Below are 26,258 nucleotides of genomic sequence, written 5' to 3' on the forward strand. Positions count from 1 at the left end.
ACTTCGTGAAGTATTATACAGAGCAATGTTCACAGATCAGACACATTCTTGCCAAAATGCCATTTATTGCAGTATACCTTTAAATGGCATACAGATAACCAAGTGTTGCATCTTCTGTTAGAACTCCGATTTCATTTGTATCACTTAAATAACACAGAATGTCATGTTTGTTTCACAAACTGTCACTTTAGACTACCAAAATATACAGTTTTTTCCTTTCCCCCTAGCAAGGTTGTGAGGTACAACTAAAGTTTACCACTTTATCTTCCTGTGCTTTACAAGAACACCTTTTCATAGATAAACCTATCAAACAATGTTTCTACATTCCTATACAAAGCAAAGAATTACAGCTGAAATTAACACCATCTGGTCATTGCATTAACCTATAAAAATTCGGTCAGTAAAAAAAAAAAAGACAGACATAATGGACTTTGCAGCTTTACTTAAAACCAGCCAGCTACACGTAGGCACAAGTTTTCCTTGTGCATAAAGAAGCTTGGAATCAAGAAGTGTTTGGATTTTTTTCTCATGGGTTTGCTCAGAAGGCACCAATTTAGGCTGCGTAGCAGCTCAGGAGTGTTTCATACTTCATTTAAATTACACAGGTTTTTAAGTTTTACTGTCAACATGCAACATTTATACCAGCTGTTGCAAGTCTCCAATCATTCCCTCTGGCTCAACAGTACAACTATTTACATCAGCTGTAAACACTCCTTCTCCCACCCCATACCATCTAAGTGATGAGGAACTGAACTTGCAAGAAGCTAACCAAAGGCAGAGCAGAAGTAAGGCTCGTGCAGAACACCACACTTTTCTTCTCACTCAGTTTGAGGTACTGTGAAGAACTCCAGACCCTCGGGTGAGGCCTCAGTGCTTCACATCTGACAGCACACTGACCACCAACAGCTTCAGGCATCCAGACTTTCCTTAGAAGGTGTTTTTCTGCCCTTACTACTCTAACATTCCTGGAGTTGCTTCTCTCCGAAGTGCAGGAACAGCTACTGAAGAGCCATTCTGGAGTCATGAGAGTCAAGCACATCAACTGTTGTGTTTATTTAGGGCCATCTACACTTAGCCTTCATCAGGCTTGTTTCAGATGCTATGCTGCTCTACTCCTTAACTGCAAAGTCATGATATGCTGCTACCTTCTACCCCTGTGGACCAAGGCATTCTGTGGCATAGACGGCAGACCATGTTCCAAGACAACCGCTGTAAACAGTGCACAGAAATGCAGGTGCTACAACACGTCACAGTCACCTGGTGACTACACAATAGTGCAGGATAAGAGCATCTGCAGCATGACAGCCCAGCCTATTTGGCACCTAAGAAGAGGGAATGTCTGAGATGAGACTGCTTAGAATAATCTATTTCCTACCTATGCCTAGAAAGAGCAGGAAGGTAGTGGGACAGTCCAACACTGCTGGCAAAATGAACTCTCCACTTAATTTGGGGGTCTTTGGGGTTTGTTTTGTGTTTGTGTTATGCACCAACTTCTTAGGAGCTGGTTCTGGGTATGGCATAATGCTTCCAAAACAGAAGTTATTCTAAACCACATGACAGTCATTTGCTTACCCTGCTTGTAACACCTCCTCTCACTAGGAATCATGTTCAGCTTGATGTTTCATAGGCATTAAGTGCTCCAAATACGGCAGTTAGAAAGAGCTAGAGGATTGCAGTGTGCCAAATGTCTGCCCAGTGCAGCCATTTGTTACGCTTAAAAACACATCTATGAGTTAAATAGGAGGATCCCTGCTATACAAAATTCGAGCACTGGTAACTGTTAATTCTTGCTAGCCCTTTCCCTAAATATCAAGAGTTTTATGCATACAGTGCTCCCTTATCTTCTCCCCACTGCCTGCCCCAGCCGTCTTTAGATAAACCAAAGTGAGTTTAGGAACTTGCAGTCCCACTTCTGTTAAAAGAATAATAATAAAAAATAAAAAAATAAAAAAAGTTGTGCAAGAAAGCAGGGAATGTTCAATGAATCCAGATCTACTTTGTAGTTATCAAATCCCAATGGCAAAGTGATAAGGGCAAACAACCCAATGATCATATGGCTTAAGTTTAATGCAAAGCACACCAGGAGGTCCATGTGCAGGGAGAGAAGAGTCCAAGAAAGATGAAATAAGAAGTGTCCTGAAAAGCAGTGTTTATGCATAGAATTCTTCTTGTTTGTGTGGTTTTTGGTATCCTCCATTAGACTGCTTTGGCTCATCCAGCGAATAGCTGCCTTCATCTTTTTTCTTCATTCTGTACAGCATAAATGCAACTAGAAACACTGCAAACACCAAGCCTACTAGTCCTCCAGCAATAACACCTAGAAGGGGGAGAGAACCACAAATTAGACTCCAGATAACACTAGTGTGACTATAAGTTTCAGACTGTTCCTTACTGATTTCATGACTTCCAGAAATTAACTTGTCCTTTTGCTCCCGCTCAAATCATCATCCTTCCATTAGTAGATGAGCTTGCTCATCTACACAAGGTAAACCTAGAGAAACACATTTTCCACTGAGCCGTGCTGCAAAGCACACTAGGCTACTTTGTTCAGCTCTAGTAATTTGACCAAAGCAGCATTAGAGCAGTTTTACTGCAGTTTTTGAGAGAAATAATAGGTTTAAACACAAGTTAACTGATAACCGGTAGTGGCAGCTTTGCTATTAGCAGGCTAGTATTTGTCCCTGTTAGGGTTTTGACAACACAGAATCATGAATCACGACCCTAATTTTAGAGGTCTAACAGGGTTAGCTTTCATGCTCAGAGATGTACTTGCAGAACTGCAGCTTCTGCTGCCTGGAAGACTCCTACAAGAGCCTGCTTTTGCCAACTAGAAATCCAGAATATCAGGTACCTCCAAGAACTTCTTTTCTGTCCATAATTCCCGAGGCTCCTGCAGCTTTGGCGTTCCTCCCAGAGTCAGCCAGTACTTCTGAGTTCTGGGTGGGGACCAAATCCTCATCTTTAGTTAAGATGAAATCTCCCTGTTGTGACATACAAGACAGGTTAATCACATTTCTCATCATGTCTGCTACTGGAGATTTTCCACAGCTTGGTTTTCTTCTCATCTAAATCCCTCCACCAATATAACCTATTAAATCAATCATCACTTTTGACAAATTACCACCCTTTCCTGCAAAACCAACTTACTACACAGTATTCAAACCATCCCCTGGAAAGGCTGTCAGAGTTATTAATCCTCACCAGATCTCCAGAGCTGTCCTCAGAAACCTCCTCATGTGTAGGAACAACATCCTTTGGAGCTGCTATTGTGGGGGTGGCAGCGATGTCTCCCTCATGATGAATGGTAGAGGGGGGCTCAGGCACATCTTTAGTGTCTGGCACATCAGAGCTGGGGATTTTAGGTTCGAGCCTATGGACTGTGCCTGAGGCTTCTGAAGGAGTTACATGAACCACTGAAGCAAAGTGAGTAGTGGGGCTTCTCACTGTTGTAACAGCATCATTTGTTGGTTTCTCATCAGGTGAGCTCAGGATGGGTACTGTGTCCTTCACAGCTACTACTGGCTCCTCTGTCATGACAGTACTAGTTGCAGAAGGAGACTTTACTTCCTTCTCAGGTCGGCTCTCAGTCTCGGGAAATGTCTGTTCATGGAAATCTATCGGTGTTGCCAGTAATGAGGAATTAGTTGGTTCTCCTGGGATTCTCCAGGTGTGAGACTGTTCAGCCACAGGACCTGCAAAACAAAACAGTATTATCCTTGGCCAGTTTAGAGACCTGTTAATAGTATCTCCAGGATGCTGGTCTAACAAGGATGCTGAACCTGCATAGACAATTTTTGGAACAACAGCAGTTCAGTTCGTAATTCCTAATCCTTTTCAGTGGCATAAGGAAGGGACAGACCAATGTGCTATCCAGCAATACTTTATTAATCATCTGCTTCTCCACAAGGCACAAGTGCTAGTCTGTTTGCAGACAGGTTGACAAGGGGGCTGTCTGATTTCAGCATACTGGCTGCTCAGGATGATTATCCGACTCTTTCCCCTTTAAGTATTTGTTTCAGAGCAGTACTCATATACTCATCACCTTTAGTCACTGGCACACCCGATTTCAGGGTTTTATTCTTGCAGAATTTAAACTAAAACATGAGCATGTGGCTAGAAGGAAGCAGAAGGATGTCACGGTTTAGTTTTCAACAGCTTGCTCATTCCTCAGTAGCATCTCCTCAACTTGAGCACTGAACACCAAAGGTCTCTCTCATGCAATTTAGTAATCATTCCAATAGACTTTTTCCCCTACCCTAAAACCCCTTTATTCTGCTTTTAAAAAAGTATGGCCCATGGGAACTTGCACACCTGATGACAGATAAAATTTGCACTTGATGTATGTTGGCAGTTTGGGGTTTACACACCCTCAAATGGTATCTTACCAGCTCATATGAGAGCACAAAGGCCCTTCTTACAGTCTCTCTCCCCCATGAATAAACAATCACTTCAGTTCCATAACATTCTTCACTCAGTTTCTCATATTAGTAGTCACATGGAGCATACCTGCTTCCGCTCCCTTTCAAGTCTCCTACAACTCATTTTCTGCTAATTGTTAGTGTCTGACACAATACAAGATGAATAGATTAGGCCCTTTCTCTGTTCCCAGCTCTCATATTCTGGGGCAGGCAGGCGCACATGTGTGTGTGTGTGTGGTTCTTTCCTCCCCCTTTTAGTGTGGATGCTCGTCAAGATCTCAGCTGCCACATTCAAGCACTAACAGTACAAGTGCTATTAACTTACCTGCACCTGAACCTGAGAATGCATCATCGTCATCACCAGATGAATCAAGATCTTCAGGAGGAAGGTTCAGATTTGTAGTTTGCTTCAAAGAGAAGGGAAGAAGGTGTGTTAGTGATGAAATTACTATGTTGCTTGCATAGTCTCCTCTAAGGGCTCCTGAAGGTTACCCAAACTCTCTTTGTTCAGAATGCATTTTCTTAATCTTTCTTCATTCCATCCCCCCTAAAAAGAGTAGTTCTATTAGTGGTTAGTCTATTCAGTGTTGGAAGGGTCAGTCTTGCTGCTTCCAAGCTGCACTTGTTTTTGGAAAGAAGAAAGCAAGGAATCTTGCATCTGGGGAAGAACAACCCCATGTACCAGTACAGGTTGGGGGTTGACCTGCTGGAAAGTAGTGAAGGGGAAAGGGACCTGGGGGTCCTGGTGGATAGGAGGATGACCATGAGCCAGCAATGTGCTCTTGAGGCCAAGAAGGCAAATGGCATCTTAGGGTGCATTAGAAAGGGAGTGGTTAGTAGGTCAAGAGAGGTTCTCCTCCCCCTCTACTCAGCCTTGGTGAGGCCACATCTGGAATATTGCGTCCAGTTCTGGGCCCCTCTGTTCAAGAAGGACAGGGAATTGCTTGAAGGAGTCCAGCGCAGAGCCACAAAGATGATTAAGGGAGTGGAACATCTCCCTTATGAGGAGAGGCTGAGGGAGCTGGGTCTCTTTAGCTTGGAGAAGAGGAGACTGAGGGGTGACCTCATCAATGTTTACAAATATGTAAAGGGTAGGTGTCAGGATGATGGAGCTAGGCTTTTTTCAGTGATATCCAGTGATAGGACAAGGGGCAATGGGTGTAAACTGGAACATAGGAAGTTCCACGTTAACATCAGGAAGAACTTCTTTACTGTAAGAGTGACAGAGCACTGGAACAGGCTGCCCAGGGGGGTTGTGGAGTCTCCTACACTGGAGATATTCAAGGCCCGCCTGGACAAGTTCCTGTGTGATGTACTGTAGGTTACCCTGCTCTTGCAGGGGGGTTGGACTAGATGATCTTTTGAGGTCCCTTCCAACCCTTGGGATTCTGTGATTCTGTGATTCTGTGATTCTGTGATTCTGTGAATCTGTTCAGACCCATATCCTGGCAGCAGCCAATGCTCTGCCCTTGCACAACATAACCATTCTGTTCCAGGCTCTGGCTGGTCATGTCTTCGCTATCTACCAGCTACTGCATTACTTCTAAGGAACAGAAAAGGAGACAAAGTAGTTTGGCTTCTCTGCCTTTTTTAACTGTTTTTGAACTTTTTTCTCTGCCTTTTTTGACCGTTCACATATCTGAAATGACAGCATCTCAGTGGAAGAATGAGATCCCCTTTTTATAAGTGTGGGCACTCAAAGTCCTGAGATAGCAGCCAGCCTTCCCTGTAGGAGAATACAGCCCTCAGCTTTCTCCATTTACGCTTCAGTGAGTACACTAATCAGATCAGAAGTTCAGCTGCTGAAACAAGAGGCCGAACTCCTGTTCTACTGCACCAGTTTGTCATAACACACAACATTCAAAAATGTTCACGCTATCCAAAGACAAACAACACTAAATAAAGCAGAGTGATTACTTCATGCATCTTGTTGGCCTCTGCTGTATGTGCTATTGGTACCACATGCTTGACATTCAACTCATAACTAGCCCCCAGGTTTATCTCTGCAGGGCTACCATTATCCAACCAGTCATTCTCCCTTCTCAGATTCTGAACCAAAGCCCTATACATCACTTCTCCTGAATTTAATCTTTTCCTGTCCAACCACATTCCCTGTTTTCCAGAATTTTTACTTTTATTCCATCCTAAAAATGCCCTTATCACACCTTTCCAGCACTGCCCTGAGATACTGCACTGCATCATCCAGACTGGTCATGGTTCTACTGAGAGTGTGAAATCTTATTTTATTATGTAAAAAGAAGAACATACATTCTTGCCAGCTTTGCAACTGCTGTATTTCTGTAGCCTGCATTAACAGTGTCACTTAAAAATTAATATAACACTCATTTTCATCCTAGGAACTTGTATGATCTGTCAGACAAAGCAATTGAGCTCTCTCATTGTCTCTCATTGGGATGCATTTACTGGCCCAACCTCCTTTTCACTCTTTTAAGATATCAGGTTTATTCAGTTTTCTCTTCTGTCCTTCATACTTTGTTCATTCCCTGTATTTCCACAGAACAACCGGTTTCCAAGGTAGTTTACTAGCCTATTAGATTCCTCCTCTCTGAAGACAAGTATGCAAGCTGCCAGCAGCCTGATTGGGCCTAAGATCTTGCCTCTTCTTGGTGATCATTGTAATTCATTATTTTACTTTTTTAAATAATGAGAAAGAATAAAAAAAAAAAAAAAAAAAAAAAAACAACAAAAAACCAAACCCTCATAGAGACATTAAAGTGTTTAACACTTTCCTTCTCTACTGGAAAAAATCCAAAACAAACACACAACAACAAAAAAAAAAACCCACCAACAAACCACCAAATCAAATCACTTCTCTTCAGGCCTCTGCAAGCATATTTCTACTGTAATTTCTAAGAAGAAATGGCCCTTCAATCTTCAGTTTAGCTGCATATCATGGGGTAATTTGGATTTTCAGATTTGTCCCTGCTTGTCTGCAATGTGCTTTTGCACTCATCCACAGAAAGTAGGTGAGATAAGTACTTCCTGTACGTTTTCCTTCTCATGTCAAAGATCAGCGACCCACACAAGCTGATCTCCCTACACTTCAAACATTAAAGAGTACGAACTGTTGGTGCATAAAGAATACAGCAAAGAACTGCCAGGCCTCCCAAATTCCGCTCCCTTGACCATCCTTTCGAGTACATGCCTTTCAAAAAAGTCAGGCTTCCAAAATTGTACCATTTTGGTCAATGCAGGGGGGGCTGGGGGCGACTTTTCTCCCTCCTTTCTTGCACTAGGCAAGCACAATCCTTTGTTCTGGCACTCAGTTTGGTTTTGTGTGCAAGGGGAATATATTGTAAAAGGGGAGTGCATCCTCCTCCCAGTGGAAAGGCTCTACCTTGCAGCAGTCTGGAAGCAATCTCTCCAGCTTTTCACTGGAGAAAGGCACTGCCAAGCCAGTTCAAAACATGGCATCAAATACCTGTATCTCGGATCAAGACTAACTTCCCCCAAACCTGAGTCTTCAAGAGTAGTTCGTACAGGATTTTCAAGAACACCTGGACAGATCTCACGGTCTGCAGACCTTAGCACCACTCTTGAAAAGATCAGACTGTCAGGAAATGAAAAGAGCAACTCTTGATCTTGACTAGTGAGCCAGCACTCCTTCCCCTTGTGGTGCTAATGAATGAGGTTTGCTCAGTTATGCCACGCTTCCTGTCTTATTATCCAGTGTGTCCAGCCACCCTACCCCTACATTTCCTTTCACACCTGAGGTTTTAGCCTCTTCCCATGCTGCTGCATATTCTGCTTCTCCATAGTCTTTGTCACATACTGGTTTGAATCCTTGTTTCATTTCTGTCTTAGCTGGGATAGCTAGGTCCTCCTCAGGTGAGGAAAGTCCAGTATGGCCCAGTCAAAACCAGTGGAGACCCATGCTGCTCCAATGTAAAGTTGCCCAGAAGCTGCTCAGCAGCTACCTAGCAAATATGAAGGCAGGCTCAGACCAGTTGCTGTTCACTGAGGTTGGCTATTTTATTTTAAGGCAGTAACAGAATACACAATTCAGGATTAGAAAAGTCTGCTTTCCACAGCTTTAAATGAGAACATAATGAATTTGCGCTAAATGTGTCCTTCTACTTAGTCGCCCCAAAGGGTCTAGTCCCAAGCTGCTCCTCTAGGAGTTGCACCATCTGCCTTTGACCAGACAGTTTGAGGCCTGGGATCTGAGAGGGACTTCCTCTGCCCCAAATTCTCAAAGGACATTATCATATTCTGCATATGTACCAGTCAGAACATCCATGCAGTGACATAACTTCATGACATCATCCAGTTTCATGACACATGAGCATTAAGGAATGTTTGTCTTATTTATGTAACTGCAGTTATATAAAGACTACACTTTTTGCTCCACACACTGCAGCATCAAGTAAGCATGCAGCAACCTTGTGGCACCACAAAATACAAGTACTGCAGAAAGGTCGTGCTTCTAAAATGATCTGCTGCTGAAGGATTTCAGATACAGCAAGGTTAACATAAAACACTGACTCATAATGGCATCAGAAGGGACTGAGCTAATTTGGGTTTGCATCAGGAAGATGGACCATGTTGTTCAGGCAACCAGCACCTCACGGTCAAGGCTTTTCCATGACCTTTTATTGGAGCAGAATTACACCAATGAGAAAGGTTTTGGTTAGTCAACAGGATTAGTGGCACAGAACACAGAGTCACTCCAGGCTGTGCTGTCATACGGAAGAGCCGAAAATAAATTCCAAGTTAAAGTAATCTTGCTTTACCAACAACTCTGTATTACTCTAGCTCAAAATTTTGGTATCAAGACTGTTCAATATCATCAGCTAACGCGGACATGCTTTCCGCCATCACAATTAGTTCCACCATCATCCAGTTTAGTTTTCAGTCCACTGAGTCTATTTGTGGACCATTCCCTTTGTAATTGTTGCCAGAAAGGCTGGATATACACATTTAAGTTCAGGCAGTGGATCTTTTGAAGGATCTTCAATGGTCTCTCATGTATTCTAGTAAAAAAGCTTTCAATTCTTACCTACCTATTGCTTTTTTACTGGTTTTGATTTTTTTTGGGGGGGGGTGGGGTGGTGTTTTCTTAGCAGTTCAGACAACTGATCACAACTACTTGCCTAGCACTTTGGATGTGGTGTCACTGAATTCTGGTGCATGTTAGGGGTAACATTTTAACAGCATTTTTTATATGGATTAACTAGTTCCCATTAATCAGTGAAAGATCCTCTTCCCCAAGTATCAAAGCAGCCTGTCTAGGGGAAACCCTGGGGAGACTGTTAGCCTCTCTCTTGCTGAGCACTGTATTGTTGCAGAACAATAGTTATTCAGTTCTGCTGGGACAACCAGAAAGATGCTTAGTGGCATCTTCAGTTTAATCAAGAACGGGCCAGGCTTTCACAGCTCATTAGACAGATTATTGGCTCCAGAAGTCTTACAAACTCCAGACTTTCTTTTTATTGGGTTTTTGGTTTTGTTGTTTAACAGCATCATTTCTATTCTTCAGTCTTCATCTTGGGCACAGTCTCCAAGCATGAATCCGTCTTATCCCATCAGCTGACAAAGAGCTCCCTCCTGCTACAGGAGGGATACGAAGTACTCTCTCGTGATGATGGGGAGATTTGTAATTTATTAGTTAATCTCACCCTGCCCAAGCTGGGAACCACATTTCTTTAATTTGGAGCCATGGCATATGTAAAATGAAGCAGCTTTTTTCAAACTGCTCTTTGAGGTAAGCAAAACCAGCGGCTTTGCCACAATCTGCTACAAACCCTAAACTAGATTAAGGGTTATTTGTATCCCACTTCTACTAATCCTAGTTAGTAATCAGCCTACTACAGCAGTCAAAAACACTTGAAATCCTCCATTATCTGAATGCTGTTAAATTTGCACGTTTCTCCTAATAAATCCTTCTTGTTCAGCTGAAAAGGAATGAGCTGTAATGAGCTCTCCCACCTCAAACACCTCTGTAACATCCTGCAAGATTCTTCTAACTTCATAGGATGCAAAACCTACGGTTTGCTCTTGTTTGACAGAGATATAAAAGAACAAGCATTTGCTCTTTTTGGCTACTAAATACGACTTTGGAGCACCTAAGAGAGACTTTAACACGGATTTGAACAGCTCTAAAAAACGCTGACTGAAAGGTTTGCCTTTCAATTTTTTTTATATATTGAAGAGCAATGCTAGCCCCACTAACAGAAATGCTATCTCAGGCAGAGCAGCATGAGGAGCTTTTAACCTTAAAATATTGCTATTAGTGTGCGGGAAAACAAAACCTGCTGAAAGAAATTTGATCTTTGTTAAACCTTGATATTCTGCAGTTAACAGCCCACGCATGATTAACTCCAATCCCAGATGTCCATGGTCTGCAGACCAGCAACCTCACCCATCCTCCTCCTTCTGCAGGCACACAGACTGCTAGCATCAAGGTGACCATGCACACCTTCAGTTTTAAGTCAGCCATAAATTCTGGAGTCACTGAAACAGAACTGATGCTTTTATATAGCAAGTCAGAAGTAAAGCTTACATGCAAGTCTGCTACACCAGAAATCAATAGCAGTGTGGCACCATCTCAGCTAAATGCTCTTCCAGTTTTTTCTCCTGTTGTTCCACTGCTCAAGATAAGCACCAGTGCTGCTTGGTGACCCTGCAGGCTGATGAAGTAATTGTCTTCCTAGGAGAGCTGAAGATGCAGACTAACAGCACAGGCCAAAGAGCAGAAAGGCAGCTACAGACTGTTCCACAAACAGGCTGCGGACTGGATAGCCTAGACTTAAGCAGTACTTTTATCCCTGGGCTAGTGTTCCAAGAAAGGCTCTTCAAAGCATTAGAACTGTCTGCCCTCTGTGTTTCAGATGGTGTCATTTCAATGAGCTTTTGCTGCACTCCAATAGGCTTTAGTATTCCCACCCTTCCATTCATCAGTGTATGCCAATTGGAGTAAGGCTGGTTAGAGGTAAGTATGGCAGTCAATCTTGCCTGGTTTTCCATCAGATCATTATTACTAAAGAAATCTGGAAAATCTTGGTTAATTGTGTTCTTAATGTACTCCTCTTGTATTTTTGGCTGGTGACTTGAGAAAGGAACTATCTTTGACGGAGAGGTCCTAGCTGCAACAGCAGTTGCTTTCACTTGAAGCATGAACTACCTGATCACCACACAGCAGCTACCTCTTGGCACTCAGCTCTTGAGGCAGTGAAACACCTTCCAACACCTACTCAAAACAGAATGAGATCTTTTAGGATCTATTCTGCTATGGGCAGAAGAAAACAGACTGTAAACTCTGCCCACTGCCCACCAGGCTCTGATCCTCCTTTTCTGTCAAGCTGTAGAAGCATTTCCCGATCCTTTGCACAAGACACAGTGGCCAAGGAAGAAGAGCATCCAGCTGCTCCATACACACAGCAGATACAGTCCCAATACTTCTGGAGGCTCACCTAGTAAGTAGCATGCTGTTGCCCAATCAGCATTATATTTTCTCCTTACTGTGACCGGGAAACTTTTCATTAAGTAGGGCTGAAACACAGCAATCAACATGCCAAGAGCAAAAATGAACCAGCCGGTCACCATCAGGCTGGGTTTCACATTCTGCAGTCGGGCCCTTTAGACAACCACCTCCCACAAGAACATGTCACTTCATTCTTCCTTGACCATCCCCTGCATAGCTGCTCCTGCAGTCTCATGGTGAACCGGATCAGGGAACTGGTCGGGTTTAAAAACAATAATAATAATTTAAATAGGAAAGGGAGAGAACATAATGCAGAGAATTTTCCAGCAGGACCAGTTTCCCAATCCTGCTCAATGCATGAATGCACAGGTGTTTGTATTGGCATAGGGCAGAGCGTGGCAGCCAGGATTGCTTAAGCAACTCACACAGAATTACAGCCTGGTTCCTGGGATGCTGACACACATTCAGCTCCCCTGCAGCAGAGGGGCAGTGAAATATGCTGCCACTGCCATGCATTATGGAAACACACATCACCACCCTCAGGCTGCAGGCAACACGCAGCTCAGAGCTGCCTCAAAGGGCTGCAGGATTTTAGAAAAAGGAGCAAGGAGAAGGGTTGTACGGAGAGTTCTCTTCTGCAGTGCTTGTTCACAAGGGATAAGGTTTCTTCCAGACAGCACAACAGTGCTTTTAAGTCCACCCTGACCTCCTAACCACAGTAGAAAAGGCTACATAGATGTTTTATTCAGAAAGCTAGTAGCTCTACTTTTGGTTTGGGCCATGTGAACTTTATAGAAAGCCCAGTGCAATTGCTGTTGAGTACTGGACAAGGAGCGTATTGCATGTCCTTCAGCAGAGAAGGCTGAGCAAAGCCAGGGTAGCTGGAATCCAGCAGGGCTATGGACTCCACAGCCAGGGAAGCTTGTGGGCATGCAACACACACAACAGTGACAACCCATCACTTGTGTGCACTGCTAGCACTGTACAGAGCACCATGTCAGTTCTGATACAGGAGAGCTGAGCTGCCTCATAGTTCTCTCTCATGTGGCTCCACTAGAAGTCTGGTCAGTCCTTCAACAACAGAGAAGTGAGTTGTCTTTGCTCCTGCTTTTTCACCTCGAGGATGTGCCAAACAAGGAAGTCATTATACATCGCTTTCACTCGTACAAAACTATCCTTCCAGCAAAGAAATACAGCCTAGGCCAAGGACTGAATCTCACCGACAGATCAGCATCCACAGACACAGCACACAAGTACTCAGCTCTGTATCACTGGCAGATACAGGCTGCCACAGTATGGCCAGAAGTGGGGTACCTTTTGTCTCCCACGCTCAGGGCAGCCTGTGCTTTGAAGATGCAGCCTAATGAGAAAGCTCTTTTCCCTGCAGCTAATCTCACAAACAGCAGACAAGTTTCATGCTATAACTGCTTTTCTTTAAAGAGCCTTCCCTGCAGCTCTTTAACATACTTGATAGTTCCGGCATTTATTTCTTCAGATAGCACAAGAAAGCCACAGTGAATGTATAACCTCAAAGAGCTGTGCAAAGTAGGTGCAGCTCAGTGAGGCCATACAGCTAACAGCTCCAGCTCATCCTGGGAAATTAATTTCAATCTATTTCAGCTGGCTTAAGAGATGAGCAGTAAGTGGTGTAAGGTGAGACCAGACAAACCTAACTTGTCTTAAACCCCTCTGACTTGAAGTCAACAGCACTTTTAACTTCCTAGTGTAGCAACAACAGCATAGTAGATTCAGGTGTACAGCAACAGCCAGTTCAGTTTAGAGAAGTACAGATCAAGAACTGCTTAATTTCAGCCAAAGCCAGTGGTGGGCTGCCCAAAACAGAAACCCTGACAGAGTAAGGTTGAAAAAGGATGCTGCAGGTCAGATCTTCATGAAATGGAAACCCATCCAGGAAAGAACTACAGTAGCTCAAAACCCACTATCCGTGTATGTTAGTAACTGCAACACAGGTAAACATGACCCTTTTGGTGGAAAAAGAAATCGAAAGCGACAGGATCTAAGGTCCCTGCTGCCTTTTCCTCCCACATACATGTGGCCCCTGCTGTGGAGTTCAGGTAGGTGAGGTTGAGCAACCCACCTCAGACAAGTCATCAGCAGTTATAGACACTTCAATGGAGACTGGACTTTGCAGTGTTGCCCTCCAACACATACAAACACATTGACTCTATGTCTTCAACAGCAATCCCAGCAAAACCAGTCTCTAATCCTCAGCCAATTACTGCCATCCATGCACTAACCCCTGTTGCCATGAACAGTCTTGCTTGGGTCTGTGTGGAAATTCCTGCCTTTGTCCCACCTCTCGCCACCCACTCACCCTGTCTTACGGGATCAGCATTGAGGACTGTCACTGGAGCAAAACTCATTACAGAACCAGAGACCTCCTGGCAAGTGCAATAGTGGGCTTCAGACCACCCGACTTGCTCCTTGGCAGCATGCATGGGCTGAAGAAGCCAGTTTCCTCTCCACATAAAGCTAAGAGACAAGCCGGCTCCCAGGAAAGCAGACCAGTTAGCATTACAGCCCTCAGACTGAGGAATGCAGTCGAAGACTGATTTGTGGGAAGAGCTGCAAAGTAGCTCATGTCTCCATTGGTCCCAGTTGAGCCTATGCTCTTCCAGCAGACCTGTTAGCTCAAAATAGTCACTGTGCAGCTGCAGGCCATGTGCTAGATGCCAAGAGGCTCAGCCTCCTGCAGAGGCCATCACAAGCCTGCAACACACCAATACCAGGACACAGGAGAGGCAGATCGAGGACTTTGCTCCCACAGGAGCACAACTTGCTCCTTCCATCTTCAGCCACTCAGCTAAAGGAGTCCCAGTTCAAAAATCAGAGATGTGTCTATAAGAAAGTATGAAATGGTCTGTGGCATCTCAGATCTTCAAATTAGGCTGGTGGCACATTATGAATCACTGATGCCTCCCAGCAGTACCAGGAAAACACGTGTGTGCCTCTGGTCATATGGAAGCCTGTTATCCTGGAGACAAATGCCATAGAACTTGGCTGGTGGAACGATTACCATTTCAAATGAGCTCCATGCCAGCTTTTATGTGTTTGACAAACTACCACAAGCAACACTCCAGCTGCACAAGTGCTCTGACCTGAGCAGATGCGTTCCCAGAAGTCAGAAGCAACCTCACCACCATGCTATACAGTATTCTGGGGGAGGAAGAAGCTATCTGCTTCACCAGAAAGGGAAGCCAACATGCAGCCAGGAATACTTCCAGCCTCCAGAAATCATTATCAGGCAAGAGTCAGTGCAACAGCCTTCAGTATCTAGGCACATGGCTAGGAAGAGACCCAGGTTCTTACCTTAATCCTAGGAATTTCCCTTTTTTCCTCCTTAAACTCTAGCAATTTCTAGTGTGAGATACGCCAAGGAGCCAGGAGACAACACTGCAGATCTTCTTGAAGGATCACAGAAGCATTTTCTCTCTATTAGTGAAACATACTTGTTTCTGATTTGAACAACCTGCTTGCAGTGCTATGCCAGGTTAGTGAAATCCTGTTTCAGATACAAATCCCAAGTGTATCACCAAACTAAGGGTTTACTAGCAGTACTTCTGATTCCTAGCAGCTAGGAAACCTCAACAGGATGAACTCACAACCCTGAAGTACTAAACGTCTCAGCTTAAACAGGTTAGTTGGCAAACTTACTGATACTACTTAAACCTACAGATAGTTAGCCTTACAACAACAGAAAAAGTTGACAAGACATTTTGGTTAGTACTGTAAAGTGACTGTGGAACCACCCAGATGTAAGATTTTATAGGAGGATCTATCCTATAGCAACTGGATATATTCTGTAGCAACTGTCTATGCACAAAACAACAAAAATTACTTTTTATTTGCTGACACTTCAGTGGCAGATGTCAGGCCTGCTGCCGTCAAACTCTGCTTTAGCTTCCCAGCTGATCTGCTTGTCGTTTACCCTATATGACATACATCAAGTCTTTCATAGCATGACAGCCAGCCTGAGACTCAACAATCCAAGACAAGGCCTTCTTGATTGCTTTTGTAAACTTGTTCTCCAGAAGGAGTCACAATGCAGCCTCCAGTGCTTGTGAAGCATTTGCTTTATTTTGCTAACAAACTGTATTTTCCATACACACATCCCAGACATCTGTTACCTTTGAATGCTCTATTTCATTTTAAATCTCATAACCAGCTTCTTAGTCACAGCACTACCAACAACCCCTGTAAGGCACTCCACCCTTTGAAGGGCTGACTGATCAGGGGACTGGAAACATCCAGAAAGAGCTGCCTGGACTGAACAGACACGGTCCCACATGTGCACACCAGATTGCAGGACCACTCTCACCCACAGCCTGATCCCTTGCTGCTGTTATTTGTCAGTCTGCTACAGAAGACACTGGCTCTTTGCAAGGGAGCTGCAGAAGCGAGTTAGACTTGGGCAGGAAAATGAGCCAAATGCTGGCATTCAGCAGCTCCCTTCTGATTTGGTCATGTTCCATAGCTGAGCTGTAACCAGTTCTAAGTCCTTCCTCAACAGGACTCACACCAGTCAGCCACCAGGCTGTTAAGAAGGAACTTGAGTCTCCAGCAGCAGCCAGATGCTGGACTCACGCAGATCATGTAATCAGCTTTAGATTTTGGGTTTGATCCAATGCAGGGCAGTTCCTGCACCTTGGCAGGTCTCACACTAACACACATGGTTAAGGGTACTTCTTACAATTGCTTCTATGCTTCACCATCTCCAACTCCAAGAAAACCACCAGGGATGTGAAGAAATCAAGTCTCTCCCTACATTATGAGGCATGCTATCAGGTCTGGTTTATCCACAAGATCTTACAGTGTTGACTAAGCCTAGATTGTTTATAAGGCGTAAGTCATCCCTGCCAAACAGATGCAGTTACACCAGCATGACTAAGCCATGCACAGAAAGGCTGAAACATCTCCACCAGATGCAGGAGCCACATCTCAGATCAGGAATACCGTGTTCTCCCATCTTAAGGGTCTTCTCACTAGAGGCACTTTGAGCATCAGCCCTTCCTTCCACAGTTTTAGCAGCTCTGGAGTGCAGGCACTGAAGAAAAGCAGCATGTGTTTTGGGTACTACTAGTCTCCTTGGCATAAACAGCAGTAGGCCAGATGGTATTCAGGCACAGGCTGGGCCACATTTCACTGCACTACTCTAACATAGAACACCGTTCAGCCTGCATGAAATTCCTTTGAGAAATATGCATGTTCACAACAATTGAAGCACACAGCAAATGATCTACTCATCCCAAAAGTGGTGCAGAGATGAAGCTTGCAGCGCCTCTCCCTAGGACATTAATGATCTCTAGAACACTAATGATTCAGGCTTACAAAAGCATCAGTAATCCTGCATGTAAGAAAGAGTCCTGACAGCAGTTGCTTACAGTGAAGTTATGCAACACCTCAGTGAGGTTATGGAAGCTGGCTGGTATACTTCCCAGCTGAGTCATGAGGGTGTTGGAGCATCATTTCAAAGCTGACACATCAAATTAAATCCTCCCATCAGAAACAGTCTTAAAACCCTGCTGCTGCAATTGCACTCAAGTCACCTATCATTCTACTCATCAGTGAACATTAGGCATTTATTGACCAAACACCTGGTAGATTAAACTAATTGATTTTGACCCAGAGTCACTCAGTTACACCGTTTGTACCACATCTGTGCAGTGGAACCATGAACACAAGACTGTTACAACAGCAAGATACATCAGAGAGCTTCCCTTTGATCCATGTTCTTATGCAAGTCCCACTGTAACAGCTACTCAGCTACCTCATGCCTTCATTTTTGGGTATACAGCTTGTTCATCTGTCTTCCCGTGGCCTTGTTTCAGAGCAGTCACCAAATCAATTGAGAAGGTTAGAGCTCAGGGGAGAGGCTATCACATTTGTGAGGTCTAGATGCTCTCCTGCCTCACATGGGCAACTCTAAGGCTTCAGTTGTTATTTGGACATCCCTGTGTTTTACACATCTATGCTGTGAAGAGAAAAGAGACATCATCAGTGCCACCCCTGATGGACTGTTAGGTATTAAGACAAGTCAATACAACAGTACTAAACTGCAAGGCAAGGTGAAGTGCTTTAGTACCAAGTTACTCCCAGAACAGCATGTCCCTTAGTTCAGACAAGTTTCTGGCAAGGAGTACCATCAGGAGAGGCAGATGCACATAGCAAGAGATCAGACTTGTAAGACACTGCTCAAACAGGTATTTCGTGTACAAATAAACTTCTGGGTCTACTCACTGCCTACCAGCTCTAGTCAGCATAACCTACCTCTAAAGAAAGTATATCATAAAATGCTGGAGGACCACCTTAAGGGCCAATTCTAAAAGCACAGGTTGAATCAGTGGCACATACCAGCACCATCACTACTACACTGAATGCTTTGCTGTTCCAGGTTTGCAGTGTTCACCTCACAAACCTCAGCTGACTGATTACACAGGAGTTCTCATGCAACTCATCGTTCTGAAGCATCCCAAAAGGTTCAGTTTTCAATGAGAAAGTTGTGATCTCCTGTGATGAACTTTCACTTTCTTTTACTGGATACCGCAGTTTTCACAATTTCATAACATTCTGGGCCTGCTGCCAGAGACCCACTGGCTACATCCATGCTAGTAAATTAAACAACATCAGGGAACATCCCCAGGCACTGGAACACAAGCTAAACCACCCATTTATTAGAATGATCTCTGGCACAGTTCTGAGCCTTGCCAACTTGCATGCCCCAGATAATGCACAGGAAGGTTTCCCAGCAGGCAAACTGGTGGGGGGCAGTGCTAAAGAATAGATCAGAAAAGTAAGATTTGCTATACAGTTGAAAATCCAGCATTTAAATTGGCCATGGGATAACTAGCGTCTAGCATGTTATACTTAATAGAATCAGTTTAAGGAGGTTTGCTAGAGCTTTTTAACCCCTTTTGGCTGCATGCTGGGAGCATACTGAGTATTTAGAGCTTTCCAGCCATTACAGTAATAACTCTAATTATTCACAATCGTATCTTCCAGTTTCCATAGCAAGCAGCTTACCACCTTTTCACATCTCAGCATAACCATAGATGCAGGCTGAGGAATTTCTGCAAGTTACACATGCTGGAGAGCAGAGGCGATGCTGCTGGAGGATTAAGCTAGCAACTTTCCTCTTGGAGGCCATGAGTCAGTTGATGTAAGTGCATGATAGCACAGCACTCCTTTGCCACTGCCCAGACATGCCAGAGTCATTTCTTTTGTTAGGTGCTTTGTTCACTGATGGGAAAGTAGTCACAATCTAGATGATTCCTCCGTTAGGACAGAAAGAGATTTAGAAGTCAAAGCTGTCTAGCTGCAGGCTGTTAGGCAAGTTTCGATGCAAGCCTCACTACCCCTTTTCCACTGCACGTAGGTGCCACTTACACCCTGTCAGAGCCAGCAAGCCAGCAAACCTGTAGGTTTGCAGGAGTCTCTTATTACAGTTTCATTAAGTGCAGAGCACAGCAGGGGAGTGTTTGCATTAGGTATGAATTCAAGCAGGCTTCCCAGTTCCTCTTGTTTGGGATTTTGTTCCTCTTACACCTCAACTTCTTGATCAAGAAAGCCTGTGCTCTGCTCATAAAGAAGACACTTACTAGCTGGTCAATGGGTAACAGGTTCTCCCTTCTGCAGAGATGCTCTAAACACAGACTGGTGTTTTGGCAGATAAACAGGCTGCTCCGAGGTCCTGTAGCTGCCCAGAACACAGGCATCATGTATCCCAGATCACCACCCTGGGGTCAGGGCATACTGCCTCCAATCCTGCTGTGAGCTGGTCAACAAACAGCACAGGACAGGGATAGATACCCCTACATGTAAATATATACACACACCTACATTTATATTTCTCCACTCTACTGGTCTCAAAGCATAAAATAAAGCAACAATAGGGTCTTGTTTTAGGACAGGAAAGAGCCAGGTAGTCTCTTCTACAGCACTGTATCTGCCAGCTCTGATCCCCAGGGAACATACAAAGGCTCACTACACAGCCACAGCAGTACTGCTGCTACAACATGGAGCTTCACAAGAGCTCTCATCTGGAAATCATTACATTAATCACTGCTTGCTCTCCAGATGGCAGACTGGCTCCACTCTCCTCTGCCCATCTCTGGCTTCAGTCTATAGTCTGCTCATCTAGTAACCCCTAGATGCAAGAGGCTGGACTGGAGCTGCTTACTGGCTGACCAGGATGCATACTGCCACCAGCATTAGAAACTAATTAAAGAGCTTTCCTGCGTACAGCCAGGACAGTCACGGTCTGCAGTGCTGCCCAGAAAGCATTCGGTACGTTCCCCTTACAACTGGAATAGAGTTCAAGTTTCCTTCCATTGAAGAGGCAGTAAGCTCCTCATCACGTGACACAGGCAGACAAAGAGCAACCCCTATTCCCTAGCTATGGATTGTGCACGCTCAGGTGACAGAGCCAGGGCACTCAGAGAAGCTGCTGCATGAACTGGGTGTACTTTGCAGAAGACTGGTTAACAGGAGTGTGCACCTTCAACTGCCTACAGCCGAAAAGCCAAGACTGTCCACCTTTGTTTCCATGACTGGCATACGAGACATTGCCATTACTACACAGGCAGTGCAGGAAAGTTACAGGGCAGAGCATGACAAGAGCACAAAGCCTCCAAAGAAAGGCAAGATACCCATGAGTATTTTAAGCTAGTTGGCAGGCAGTTCCGTATCTTTTATCAGTGCCTTTGATTTATTCAGGAGTCATTCTGCAAGAGCAGTCCTGAAGACTTTTCAGTTACTAGAAAAGCCATGAACACCAAGAGGCAAAATGAGTGGATATATTGCAAAAACAAGGGCTACAGAGATGATAATTCTGCCAGAGAGCACAGCAGCAGAAGTGAAGCAGCAAGAGCTCTTCATCTGATCAATACTGAAGAAGCTTCAAACTAGAAGCCTAGCAGGGAAAGCCATGACTTACACCACCTCCATGACTCAGTTGTAACTGCAACTCCAGTGACTCAACGGGAAGTTGTATTAACAACTCCATCCAAATCCCACTAACACACTGGTTCCCATCCAGCAAAGCAAGCCTCACTGGTGAGACTGGTCTCAGCAGTGAGATACAAACATTACAGTAAAGCATGGCGAGGAGCCCAAGCTAACAGACTCTGCTGGACCCATGCCGGTTCCACAAGACCCAAAACGATGACTGCAGCCAAGCACTGCTTGAGAAACTGAGAGGTTGGGAAACCACCACATTAGCAGATGTTGCTCCACAAGAGTTGCTTGTAGGAGGTCCAAATGTTATCTCACCTTGAGGTAAGGCTTCACAGTGCAGGAACTTTTCCACTAGCATCTCCACAGTAGAAAGTGCGCTATCCCAAGGTTTCTAGCCAGGCTAGATAAAGCTCATTTCTGTGGTACACCAGCAGCCTTGCAGAGCAGTGGTTCAAATGAAGCATGCCAGTCAACTCTTAGAGACCTGTTAACAAACCTGACTCTTGGTACTCTTAAGGAGACACTACATACTCTCTGCATTTTAGAGTATCTTCTCAGCTCATAAGAGAAGTGAACTTTTAAGAAACAGAAGTCCTTGTGCTGCTGGCCAAAACAACTTCCCCTTTGCAAGTTCACTGCATGTATCGAAGTCTAGGAAGTAACAAAGATTTCTCACTTCTAATCTGTAAATAAACAGTGCCTTTAAATACTACAATATTCTGATGCTCACATTCCCCCCATCTCAAAATACTTCCACTTATTTTTCCGCTCACTCACTTTACCACGGTGACAGAGAACCCATCTAAACTCCCTAATTTCTTCCACAGCCTTTAGCAGAGCAAGGCTACAGTATTGTCTGCAGGCAGCTATCCAGCTGCACTAGAACAGGAGCGCGCTGTTGTTGTAGCTGAAAGCTGATGTTTCCCACTGCTTTGCTGGTTCTCTTGGAACACAGACAGCACCTGTCCGATCTGTTTGTTTATGGAGAGAGTTACCATGAAAGTTTCACAAATAAAAAGACTGGCACTTCCAGCTAAATCGCTCTCAGATAAAGACGCTGAAGTAAAGGTGTCTGTGCTCCCCTTGTAAACAAAATGAGATCCCGTCAACAAAGCCCTGACAAAGCAACTCACCTTGAAGGAGACGTGCAGGGGCTGGTCAGATAATCACTCTCTTTGGCTGCACTGATTACATCGCCATGACTGTAATGAGAGCTTAGGCACTCAGCACACACAGACACATATATTTAGGTGCCTTAACATCAACTGAACATTGTCCTGAGGGACTAGTGCCATTTGAAGTACCGTATGTCTCAGTGCATGCACCTATTTCCAGCTGTCCTGGCGTACTGTATTAATACCTTTGAGTTAATAGAGTAAAAGACATCCAAGACAAAAATACCAATGCTGCAATGCTGAAGCAGTGCAATTTTATCCCCGACAAAACCTCCTCAGGAAAGGGGTCCTATCTTTTCTCTCCCAAGAAGCTTCCCCCTCCCTGCAGCAGACCCTACTAAAATCTCAGCTCTCTAGATGCCAGATGAGACAAGAAGTGTGGGATGTCCCACTCAGAGCCAGTAGTGTGGTTCCTGGACACAGGAGCCACTTCCAACAAGGTTAGGACAAAGCGCTACTATATAGGCCACCTGGAGACATCTAAGCAGTAGCAATGCAAAGCACATACTTAAAACGGACCAATTTTGCTGCTAAAACAGCAGCCTACATTTCAGGTTAGTGCACTAGCTTAATTTTAGAAGGCTTACAGGTTTCTTGCACTTGCTGCAACTTGTCTTGGGGTTGTTGGAGAGGATTGTTCAGTTTCAGAGTGCTGCCATTAAAACTGTTAGCTCTTCGAGCCACTTGAAACCAAGAGAAACCTGGAACAAAAGCTAGCAACTTGCACCAGGAGCCCCCATACACGATACGAACCACAGCTTGTCTCTGCTGTAATTGCAACTGACCAGATACAACAGTCACCATTTGACGGCGAGGTAGCCACCAGCAAGTGAGGGTTCAGATGGAGAAGCACTGTTTATAGAGCTTAATAAACAACATGACTTTATAGAGCTTGATAAACAACATGATGCTGCTCTGCATGTACTATAGAAGAAAGTGTTTCCTCCTTACCCACTGCCTACATGTTTAATAAGCAAGCTGGACTACCTAATTTCTTCTAATTAGTTTACATTCAGATAGGAATAACATCACCCTTGGAAAAAGGTTCTGCCTGCTCTGCTAAGCTTGTGTTAACCACCAGCATGCACCTACACCAGATGAAACAATCAAACCCTCATTTTCCCTCATGAGACAGGTAGGATTGCCCACTGCCCTCCTGCAGCAAGCCATGGGCCTTGGCTTGGTTGGCTTCACGGCAGGGTTACACCATGTAAAAGTTTCCATTTGAGAGAATCATAGAATGGTTTGGGTTGGAACTGACTTGAAAGCTCATTCAGTTCCAACCCCACTGCCACAGGCAGGGACACCTTCCACTAGGCCAGGTTGCTCCAAGACCTGTCCAACCTGGCCTTAAGAATTGCCAGGGATGGGGCAACCACAGCTTCTCTGGGCAACCTGTGCCAGTGCCTCACCACCCTCATAGTGAAGAATTTCTTCCTAGTATCTAATCTAAAGGTACCCTCTTTCAGTTTAAAGCCACACACACACAAACACTCCCCATCCTATCAGTACTTGCTCTTATAAAATGTCCCTCTCAAGCTTTCTTGTAGACCCCTTTAGGTACTGGAAGGCTACCCTAAGGTCTCCCTGAATAACTCGGTAAATGGATTAAGATGCAGCAGCCTTCTTATTTCAATAAAATCAATGCCCCCACCATAGAAACATCATACGAGATGTTTTGAACAATAAAGTGTCATTCTGAATAAGAATAGGCACTTCCCCAATCATTCCAGGGAGGCACCAGTACTCAGAAAGAAAATGAAACAGCTCTCATTTGGCCACTTCTTTGTTCCTGCTTATTACTTCCATGACAATATGCATGGCCAAGTCAAGTCATGCAGCAATAGTCAAGGTTCAAGTGATGCACCAGCAGCAGTGGCACAATTTGCAATGATCAGACCACCAAGAACCCAACACTGACACTCTCATGCTCACAGCACCATGACTTGGCCCATGCAAAGGGCTGCTTAAGGCCCTTACGATTTCTGTGCCTAGCACAAGAGTCTTTCCGCCACCTGATGCAAAAGCATCATGATTCCAGATGGGTGTGAAAGGCAGCTTAGTGGGGGACACTGACATGTCATTTCCCATGACACAACATAGGAAAAAGGCTGCATAAATCACCAGAAGGGGAACAGCTTCAGTGCCAAGCCACCACAGAGAGCCCCAAAAACTTCTGCTCCTCCACATGCTCACCCAGGAAACCCATCAGCCTGGTGTTACCCAGCCCTGCGTGTCTCTTATGCACAGGAAAACTCCCGACAAGCATTTATTTCATGCCCTTATCATGTCTAGTAAGGAATACTTATCATAGAGGAATTTTATCCAAATGCACAACAGAGGCTGCAAATTAACTGCAGGTTTTCCATCTTATTCAGTAGAAAAATGAATAAGAAAGTTTATTCATAAGCTGTGAGCAGGGCCCTGTCCACACAAAACAGGGTGGATAACAGTCACATGCTTGTCATTTTTAGCCATCTCATAGCTACTCACTACCATATGGACTAGAACGGAACATGTCCAGAGCTATGCGTAGAGTTCAAGACAGAATGGTACGGTGAAACTGGAGGTGTACTGGGCAGCTTAGATCCTGCAGTGCACTTTATTCTGCCACTCCTCATTCAACTGTTGCTGTAGCTTATCTCCAGGCAACTTTCAAGTCAGTTATTCCCTTTCAGAAAGAAAAAAACTCCAGTTTTGACTTTGATGATCCTGCCTGCTCACATGGAGCCTCACATTCCACTTTTTCCTTCTAACTAAGCCAAAAGGGAAGACTCCATGAGCAACGTGCACGCAGCTCTGGCACGCACACACACACGGGAAGTGAGCGTCCCTTGCCTCACAGAGGAAAAAGGGATGGCGACTTGGGCTTTGTGCCCCTCGAGAGGTGGCCGCAAGCCTCCTACCCCACACTTGCCATCCCCAGACAGAGCCCAAGCCCCAGAGCAGACCAAGCGAAGCACTTTTACGAGGCTGCGGTGCCCGATCTCCGAGGAAAGGCCCTTCCGGGCAGGGCAGGGACCAACGGCGGAGCCATCCTCTGTTCGTGGATGACATCTGGCGGCTGCTGCTGCGCGGAAGCCCGACTTTCTGGAGCTGGAAGGCTGCCAGCGGAGCCGCGCTCCCGGGAGAGCTGCTCCCGCAACACCGGAGTCCGGAGGAACTACGAGCCCCGCCAGCGCGGGACGGCTGCGCTCAGGGGCCGCGCACCGAACCGGCGACTGCGGAGCTGCCACACGGCCCCGAAGCCGGACGCAGGCGGCCAGAGGGAGGCAGCGGCGGGGCACCGGGACGGCGGCCCGGGAGGGGAGGTGGGGCTGGATTCCCCGTGCGGCCGGAGGGTTCGTGCGCCGGGTCCACCACAGGGCCGTTTGCTCAAATATATCGCGACGAGCACTCCGCAGGCTCTCCAGGTACAAAAGCGGACGGGGAGCAGAAGCACCCCCGTTCCAGGTCACCCGTGTCTGCGGGGGAGGGCTCCCCGGCCACACCGGCACCACAAAGGGCCACATGCGAGCGCTCGCCCGAATTTACCGCTCATCACCTCCGGGGCGCACTATGCCGGAGGCACGACACAGGCATTCCCCGAACCCCTCAATACACTCCCCCCCGTGCGCACCGAGGGTCTCCCGCTCCTCAGCAGGGGTTACTGGGCAGCACCGCCAGCCCGCACTGCCCTGGATCGGAGCCGCCAGCAGGTCGGGAGCAGCCGCAGCGGGTCTGGTTTGAATTAAGGCTGCCGGGGCAGCCCCGGCTCCAGCCCATCACAAAAGGCTACCGAGCCCCGTCGGCACTGCACTGCATGGCAGGGAGCCGCTCCCCAGCTGCAGCCTGCGGGGACCCGAGCGGATCACGAAGCGCGCCAGCTCCGCCAGCCCAGCCCAGCCCAGCCCGGCTCCGGTGCGGCCACCCGGTTCCTCCCCCCCACTCCCCACGTGCGCCAGCCTTCCCCCTCCGCCGCTCGCTCACCGGGACAGCAGCCTGGAAGCAAAGGGCCACCAGCCACACGGCCACCACGCTCATCATCCTTCCTCCTCAGCGGGCCCAGGAGCGCACAGCCTGCCCCTTCTTCCCGCGATCTTCGCCGCCGCTCTCGGCTCGCTCCTCTCGGTATTCTTTTAAGTAGATACGAGTTTTCTTCCTCTTCTAGTTTCTTTTCAACTTTCTTTTTTTTCTCTCTTCGTTTTCCTTTTCTTGTCCCCCTTCCCAACCCGCCCAGCCAGCCTCCCAACAGCACTCTGCGACGGA

At 45.7% G+C, this 26,258-nt stretch overlaps 1 protein-coding gene across 1 annotated transcript; it reads right to left on the reverse strand.

Moving 5' to 3' along the window:
• Positions 1–45: 45 nt before the first annotated feature.
• SDC1 (syndecan 1) lies at positions 46–26,258 on the reverse strand. The gene is made up of 5 exons (XM_065681699.1): positions 25,980–26,258; positions 4,744–4,825; positions 3,202–3,692; positions 2,852–2,981; positions 46–2,317 (listed from the first exon to the last, which is right to left on the reverse strand). The coding sequence occupies exons 1-5, from the start codon at positions 26,034–26,036 to the stop codon at positions 2,151–2,153; spliced, it is 927 nt and encodes a 308-aa protein (XP_065537771.1). The 5' UTR covers positions 26,037–26,258; the 3' UTR covers positions 46–2,150.

Source organism: Lathamus discolor, chromosome 5 (assembly GCF_037157495.1).
Source record: "Lathamus discolor isolate bLatDis1 chromosome 5, bLatDis1.hap1, whole genome shotgun sequence".
NCBI lineage: Eukaryota > Metazoa > Chordata > Aves > Psittaciformes > Psittacidae > Lathamus > Lathamus discolor.

Excerpts from the sequence above, each read along its gene's own strand:
- SDC1 (XM_065681699.1), bottom strand. The coding sequence starts at position 26,036 with ATGATGAGCGTGGTGGCCGTGTGGCTGGTGGCCCTTTGCTTCCAGGCT. Across the intron at positions 3,693-4,743 it reads ATTCTCAGGTTCAGGTGCAG|GTCCTGTGGCTGAACAGTCT; the intron begins GTAAGTTAATAG and ends TTTGTTTTGCAG. Across the intron at positions 2,318-2,851 it reads CAGAAAAGAAGTTCTTGGAG|GTGTTATTGCTGGAGGACTA; the intron begins GTACCTGATATT and ends TCCCCCTTCTAG.